This window comes from Diaphorina citri, unplaced genomic scaffold (assembly GCF_000475195.1).
Source record: "Diaphorina citri unplaced genomic scaffold, Diaci psyllid genome assembly version 1.1 scaffold8895, whole genome shotgun sequence".
Classification (NCBI taxonomy): Eukaryota; Metazoa; Arthropoda; class Insecta; order Hemiptera; family Psyllidae; genus Diaphorina; species Diaphorina citri.
Window position 1 is genome coordinate 6035 of NW_007386270.1, and position 7298 is coordinate 13332.

The 7298-nt window shown below is 39.1% G+C and overlaps 2 protein-coding genes across 2 annotated transcripts in view; both read right to left on the reverse strand.

Moving 5' to 3' along the window:
- LOC103522496 (kinesin-like protein KIF13A) overlaps positions 1-5722 on the reverse strand; it is a gene marked incomplete at its 3' end in the record, with an annotated part of 11526 nt that extends 5804 nt beyond the window's left edge. The window contains exons 1-3 of the mRNA XM_008487600.1: positions 5703-5722; positions 5452-5523; positions 5092-5368 (exon numbers count right to left, since the gene is read on the reverse strand). Coding sequence (XP_008485822.1) covers positions 5092-5368 — 277 coding nt within the window. The remainder of the gene's footprint in view (positions 1-5091; positions 5369-5451; positions 5524-5702) is intronic.
- A 5-nt stretch (positions 5723-5727) lies between these two features.
- Positions 5728-7000, reverse strand: LOC103522497 (kinesin-like protein KIF13A). Its single transcript, XM_008487601.3, has 3 exons — positions 6942-7000; positions 6283-6445; positions 5728-5736 (listed from the first exon to the last, which is right to left on the reverse strand). Exons 1-3 carry the CDS (start codon positions 6995-6997, stop codon positions 5728-5730), a joined length of 228 nt encoding a protein of 75 aa, XP_008485823.1. The 5' UTR covers positions 6998-7000.
- Positions 7001-7298: the final 298 nt, after the last annotated feature.

Here is a 7298-nt window from a genome sequence, read left to right on the forward strand (position 1 = left end):
TTTTGCATAGAGACGTTATCTACAAAATAACTCCGTAGAACAATGTATATTTTTGACATATCACTTTGCATCGTACCTCGTACTGTTGATCAGTGTGTATAGAAAGTTCAATTGAGCGAATACGGTGTCGAACTCCTATATTTGAATCACGAGAAACAAATACGATTCTATGTAACATGCCTGGTCGAGAATGTAGACATATTAAACATTAAGCGTCATGCTAGGTGTTCTTTAGTACACAATCATATTCTCGTTCTCCTCTAGGCAATATGAAGTAGATTACAAAGTTCAGTATGAAACAATCAGGTTTCCTTAGTTTTAAATCAAGATTGTGGTTTCAGCCATAAATAGGGAAAACAATGGGTTTGACCAGATGGTTTGTACCCATCTTCTTTGTGTACGGTACCAAACCTCTGAGGTCATCCAGAATGGAGACAATCTAGTTGACAAAGCATGCTATTTACTATTCGAGTTAGAGAGAAAATAGATAATGGATGATGAAGACTACTCTTATTGCAGATAAGGTTAAAAACTAAAGTAAATAGACAGATGGATTACATTCAGTGTACAAGTAGCCCTGTTTTCACTATTGAGCCAAATGATTACATAGAAAGAAATCACACTTCCCCTTACATTCATAGCTGGTTTTTATGAGTTCAGTTTTGTTACTACATATCATGGCTACAGCCACTTTTTAATGGCAGCAGAAAACATGTTACAATTCACACTGAGATGAATCATTTAAAGGCCACAAGAAAATCCCAGGAAAATGAAGTGATAAAAGTTTCAACACACCAGAACACACCTGGGTTTTTGTTTCTTTCTTTCACGACTTTGCATGTATCCCGATGGGTCTGAGTCGTGCCGTTGTAGTACCTTAATGCATTCATTAGATTTTTTTAATTAACAATTTAGAAACAAAAAAAATATAATCATACGTCAATATGGGCTAGGAAGAAAATAGCTACTTTTAATAAAGTATTCTCCTGAGCACAAACAGCCACAATTTTTCGAGTCAAAAACAGATTGTCAATTATGGTGAATCATCCTGTATAATGTAGGTACGCGAGCATATCAAACAAAAAAACACGGCGCAATTAAAATTGTACATTTGGCAACATGCAACACGACAAAATCCAAAAATGTCAAATGCAAAGTTCCAATTTCCAAAGTGTTTCAATCTTTGATTTAGAATAAATTAATATGACATTTTTTCCTGAGTGATAATTAACTATCTTGATCTTCTGAAAAAATCCTTTTCCGATTCAAACTTCTTGTACCAGAATAAATCATTCCCATTGATATAATTACAGTTCATTTCTTCACCCAAGTTCAACCTTATCTAGTAACCCTACCTTTTTCAGCCCACTTTCTAATCAGTAATCATGAAACCTTCCCTGTCTTTTTGAAGTTCACCAATGAAACAGCAATGTGAATCCCATTTCTAGAAGCTACATGGGCCCAATCATCTCTCCGACAAAACACGCAAAAATGAAGATGAATTTCTTATCTCAAAAACAGATCCAATACCGAAAAATACATCCAAAGGTCACAACTACAAACTCAATATCAAGAAAATGGATCTGTCTCACGGATAACTTTCACAGTTTCACTGAGGAATCCATGCAGGACTGGGCCTCTGATAAATTTTTGGTTTTCAAAGAAAAATGTAAACCCTAAACAATAATACCTACCTTTGGTTAGCTCCCATGCAAGCCAGACATTTCACTGACAAATATCCTGGAACACAGAGTCTGCAAAAAGCACAGAACTTACCTTATTAACAGTAGCTTGGATACCTTGGTACACCCACATAAACCGTCGATTTCAGGTAGTCCTTGTTTGAAATGGTATTGCAGGCAGAAGTCATTCCGGAAAGAAAAGCTCTTTTGTATTCAACCTAACCCTATAAAACACAAACACTAGCCTAATGTGAAAAACCCTTCTTGCATTTAAACCTAACCCCATAATAACACTGGTCACATCTCATTTGGTGCCAGTTTCCTTTGGTTCCTCCACGGACGGAACTTCTGCACTAGTACCGTTTGAAATAAGTAACTTTTGGGCTTAACAGATTAGCAGGAGAAAAAAAATTAATAGCTCACCCCTAAAGGGATTAGCTAGAAAGATCATGGAATTTCTTATTTATCTCTTATGGCGCCGGATTCATAAAGCTATTTATAACTGCAGTTAAGTTTACCTCGCGGATTAAGCAGTACAAACAATTCTTTTTCAGATGGAAGACCGTTTGAAAGCCTCATTTTCAGTTAGATCTGAAACAAGCCCTGAAAAATGATCCGGCAGTAAAATATTCAGTCAGTTTGTCAAATCAAAGGGCTTTACAATGTATTACAAATGTGAGGTTGATAGAACAATAATGACTACTGTAACCAATGAATCTGAAAATAGGGGTGAGTTTTTCCTGTTAAGAAGTGGGTAGTGATTTTCCTTGGTAAAAAAAGTGTAATTTTTCCCTTTTGTTCGATTGTTTTCAAAAAATTTCTGTGTTACAAGTGGTATACCAGTTGTCAACTTATCCAGAAATGCAAAGTGGTCCATGCGGCTCATGTAGATAAACAGAGTTGAGTGAGAGCAAAAGACAGTGTGATTTTTTTTTCTTTTGCTCTCAGTTCGTGTGTTTGAAGTCAATGCTTCCCTTTTTGTCACTTCCACTTGTAATTTTTTTTTTTTTTTTAAAAAGAACACCCCAATAAAAAAAAAAAAAAAAAAAAAAAAAAAAAAAAAAAAAAAAAAAAACCAATTTGTGCTTGGTATCTGCTTTCAGATAAGAAGAATTTAGGTTTAGAATGTGATATATCAGAAGTTTGGAATCTGTGCAAGGTAGAAGAATATCAAGGACGGCTGAACATTCCTGATTCACTACACCGAGAGATGTGTGCGACTGGTCATACATTGACTCGGACACATGCTGAGCCTCTGTACAATGCCATTCTACAGAGCTTAGAAGTGTAAGTCTTTTTTTTTTTACCTTAGCAACCTCTGTGTCTGACTGGGTATCATACTAGGCTTGCACACTGGAGGTCCCATGTTCGATTCCCAGTAGGGTCAAAGTTTTTTCAGCTCTGTACCTACATGGAGTTCGGGTGCTCTCAGCCTTGTGAGGACAAGTGAGTAACTACTTAAATTGACTAGTGACCAGTGGCAGCATTACCAGTTTACCAGTGTAAATTGATGATACAAATAAATGAAAATTAATAGTAAAGGAGGCACTTAGTAATGTTGTGATACCCACAAAAGTTGTGAAAAAGCTCTCTGCTTTACCACAAAGATTCATGATTTGATTTGTTTTCTTCCAGATTATGGGCTGACTTCCTGAAATCCGAGTGCTATTGTAAATACCAGGTAGAAATACTCACCAGTGATCATGTGACTTTGGCGGATATTCTGTTCCATCCTACAGGCATGTCATATTTCATGGAGGTAAATATACAGAAGTATGAGTAGTAGTCCTTTTCTGTCTGGCTGGGGGGAATTTAACAGGGAGGATACCAGCCTGAAATTTCCCTTGCCAAAGAAAAAGCAAAAGTTGAGTGTCATCCACTTGTAAAATTTGTAGGTAGCCAAAACCAAGTGTCAGCCCAAAGCAATCACCCTAGTTAGGGCTAATTGAGAGGCTGACAAAAAACACCAACCCCGTCTGTACACGGGAGAAGGCGAAGAAAAAGAAGATTAGCAGTCCTCCTTGAACTCAAGTTATCTTCTTAGAAATCTCACTTGCATTCAAATCGCATGTTTGGTAATCACAATATTCGTTTGACCTCCAAAGTAGTTTAAGGGTGATTGAACCATCAAATGGGTACTTATATTACAATACCTACCAGATGTACAACACTTAATACTAATACCTACCAGAGATAACCACACTTTACACCTACTTGAGTTTAACAATATGTGCTAGGTTTTGTAAACAAATGTATTGAACAAGACAGTGACATTGGAAATAAACCTAAACAATAGCGGGGTTCGATTGTGACATTGGTCTGTAGAAATTTACTTAAATAATGGTTTTAAAACAAGGAAACGACCAAACTTAATCAGTTACTGTGTAAGAATTGTAAACAACCCTAAAATTAGACTCAGCAGACAATGAACTATTTGTGTGATGTTATTTTGGACACACATTTAGGGCTAAAAGGATTTAAGGCCAAAAAAAAAAGGGAATGCCGACCCCAAAAGAAATTGGGATGATGTCAAAGTGAAAGAAGGAGAAAGCTAGCCTAGTTAGCTAGGAGTTAAGAGCGTCTGCCTGGTAAGCGCTAGGTCGCGGGTTCGATTTCTGCCCGGGGCGGATTTTATCCTGAAGGGATAAGGTTCGTTCTCGGAACGGCTGACTTCCTCCTAACCTGTCTTCGTTCTCTCTTCGATTTCGCGACTTAAAAGCCCTTGTAGTTACAGTTTCTTCTATTAAACCTCTTGAAAAAAAAAGAGAGAAAGAAATGGTATCGATTGTGGGAGTAAATTTGTGTGTGGAGCTGCAGAATTCGTGGTAATGCTACTTCAGTTAGCTAACAGCTAGCTTTTTGCTTTCCTCCTTCAATTATTGTTTCATTATCATGCTATTATGTTTGTACCAATGGATAAAATCGGAAGGAGAAGGGAAAAAATGGCAGCCTTTAGTTGAAAACCCCAATATTATACCAAATCTTCCAAGAAAAGCTGCTGTCGCTCACTTTAGGTTGCTCACTGGGCACGACTGTCTGGCTCAACACCTCCACAAAATCAATATCAAAGACTGTCCTATCTGTCCTTTATGTTCCTTGAATGCCCCTATGAACTCCTCACACCTAAACTTCTGTCCTGCCTTGGAAGCCAGCAATGACATTGTAGGGAAATATTGGGATGCGAGAGGAAAAATGGCCTAATGGTCAAAGATCCCGACATTTGCAACATACATACATACACATCATTTTCCAATGAAATATATGAGACCCTGTTTCAACTGCTGGGGTAAGGGAACTTTTCAGTTCTATTTGAGTAGGATAAAAAAGGCATATATAATATTATTTTTTCTTCAAATACATAAGTCATAAAGCTTTCCACTTTCTAGATTTAGGTACACATTTGTCTCACCTTGTTTATTGATCAGTCTCTGGATCTGCTGATCCAAGTACTGCCTCCGGCGTACCAGAGCATCACTCCACTTCTCCCGCAGCACCGCCAAGTCCTCTTCCTGGTACGAATCCAGTGGTTTCTGCAGGCGACTCCTCAGACACACACTCCCGACAGCAATGCTTCCCACGGACTCGCAAATAATAGGCAGCGTGCCGGAGTTAGTCACCGGACGTACGAGCACTTGGATGCGCCTCTGTTGGCCTTGGCGTAGCTGATAGGTACCGCCTGTCAGCATGTCTGGCGCGCGGGAGGGAGTGACTTCGACCGGCGTGTAGTCCCCTGCATCGTTCAACTCGAGGATGTCCACCCCGTCAGCATGTCTGGCGCGCGGGAGGGAGTGACTTCGACCGGCGTGTAGTCCCCTGCATCGTTCAACTCGAGGATGTCCACCCACAGTTTTATTAACATAACATAACGTAACATTTAATATTATGACTTATGAATTTGTGATCAAATAGTGGACTAAAAGATCGAGTGGTAAAACTTTGTGTCAGCATGTCTGGCGCGCGGGAGGGAGTGACTTCGACCGGCGTGTAGTCCCCTGCATCGTTCAACTCGAGGATGTCCACCCACAGTTCGATCTTACGGGTCAGTTCACTCCATCTGGGAAAGAGTGGGAGGAGTAATGTGTGAGGATCTTTATAACGTGCAACTGGGGATTGTGAACAGGGCATTACAAATGTCTACCTGAATTACACAGTTCCACTATAAAAAATATCCATTTAAGGAGGAGAGAGAGAGAGAGGGGGGGAAAAAAGAGAGAAAAAAACACGAATATAATGACAGCTCCATGTATTTAGATCAACTTTAATTGCCTGTTTCCAAATAAATAAATAAAAAATAAAAAAAAAATCACAAATAGGTAAATTTTGGGAATTGAACCCGATAACCCAAAATTCTTTTCTACTTACCCTCCTGTTTGGACTAAGATTAGCTGGTGGTATCTGCAAGGTGACGCTAAATTTGGTCTGCCGTCAAAAATATCCATTTAAGGAGGAGAGAGAGGGAGAGAAAGAGGGGAAAAAAACACATGACAGCTCCATATATTTAGATTAACTTTAATTGCCTGTTTCCAAATAAATAAATAAAAAATAAAAATCACAAATAGGTAAATTTTGGGAATTGAACCCAAAATTCTTTTCTACTTACCCTCCTGTTTGGACTAAGATTAGCAGGAGGAATCTGCAAGGTGACGCTAAATTTGGTCTGCCGTCCCATCTCCTCAGCCAGGAAGTTTGCCTCCTGTACGAAAGCATTGGCTCTCACTATGTCCTCTTTGAGTTGACCCAGGCTACGCCGGAACATTTCATCCCTGATGACAAAACACAAACAGGAATGATAAATAATTATTTGAATTATAATTCATCCTCTTGAAGACTATTTCTTTCTTAGAATATTGATGAATTGAAGTCAGATGTCACACCCAAAGAGGCTGACTTCTGACTGTCGAAGAGAAAGAATAGGAGGGTATTTCTTTCTTAGAATATTGATGAATTGAAGTCAGATGTCACACCCAAAGAGGCTGACTTCTGACTGTCGAAGAGAAAGAAGAGGAGGAGGAGGAGGAGGAGGAGGAGGAGGCTAGTTATAAGAGTACAAAAGCATACCCGTACATAGATGAACAATACCTCAAACGAATATAAACCTTTTGGAACTGTTCAGTTATACCAACCTCCCTAAATGCAAACTGAAGTTGAAACTTTGAACTCTCTTCGTATGCAAACTCAAGTTGAAATTTGGACCTTTTTTTGTTCGACCAATTATCTCCTAGTTAAAACTCTGAGCTTACTTCGTTCGACCCTCCTTACCTCTCCTGTGCCCACTTTTCCACTCTCATCTGAGATGTCGGGGTACACGGGGTCATCTTGCCCATAGGAGGAGGAGGCTAGTTATAAGAGTACAAAAGCATGCCCGTACATAGATTGACAATACCTCAAACGAATATAAACCTTTTGGAACTGTTCAGTTATACCAACCTCCCTAAATGCAAACTGAAGTTAAAACTTTGAACTCTCTTCGTCTGCAAACTAAAGTTGAATTTTGGACCTTTTCTGTTCGACCAATTATCTCCGAGTTAAAACTCTGACCTTACTTCGTTCGACCCTCCTTACCTCTCCTGTGCCCACTTTTCCACTCTCATCTGAGATGTCGGGGTACACGGGGTC

What these genes read in the sequence shown, in the direction of transcription:
- LOC103522497 (XM_008487601.3), bottom strand. Translation starts at nt 6,997, where the DNA reads ATGACCCCGTGTACCCCGACATCTCAGATGAGAGTGGAAAAGTGGGCA. An exon ending in GAAAAGTGGGCACAGGAGAG is followed by an intron (nt 6,446 to 6,941) that starts GTAAGGAGGGTC and finishes TTTTGTCATCAG; the next exon opens with GGATGAAATGTTCCGGCGTA.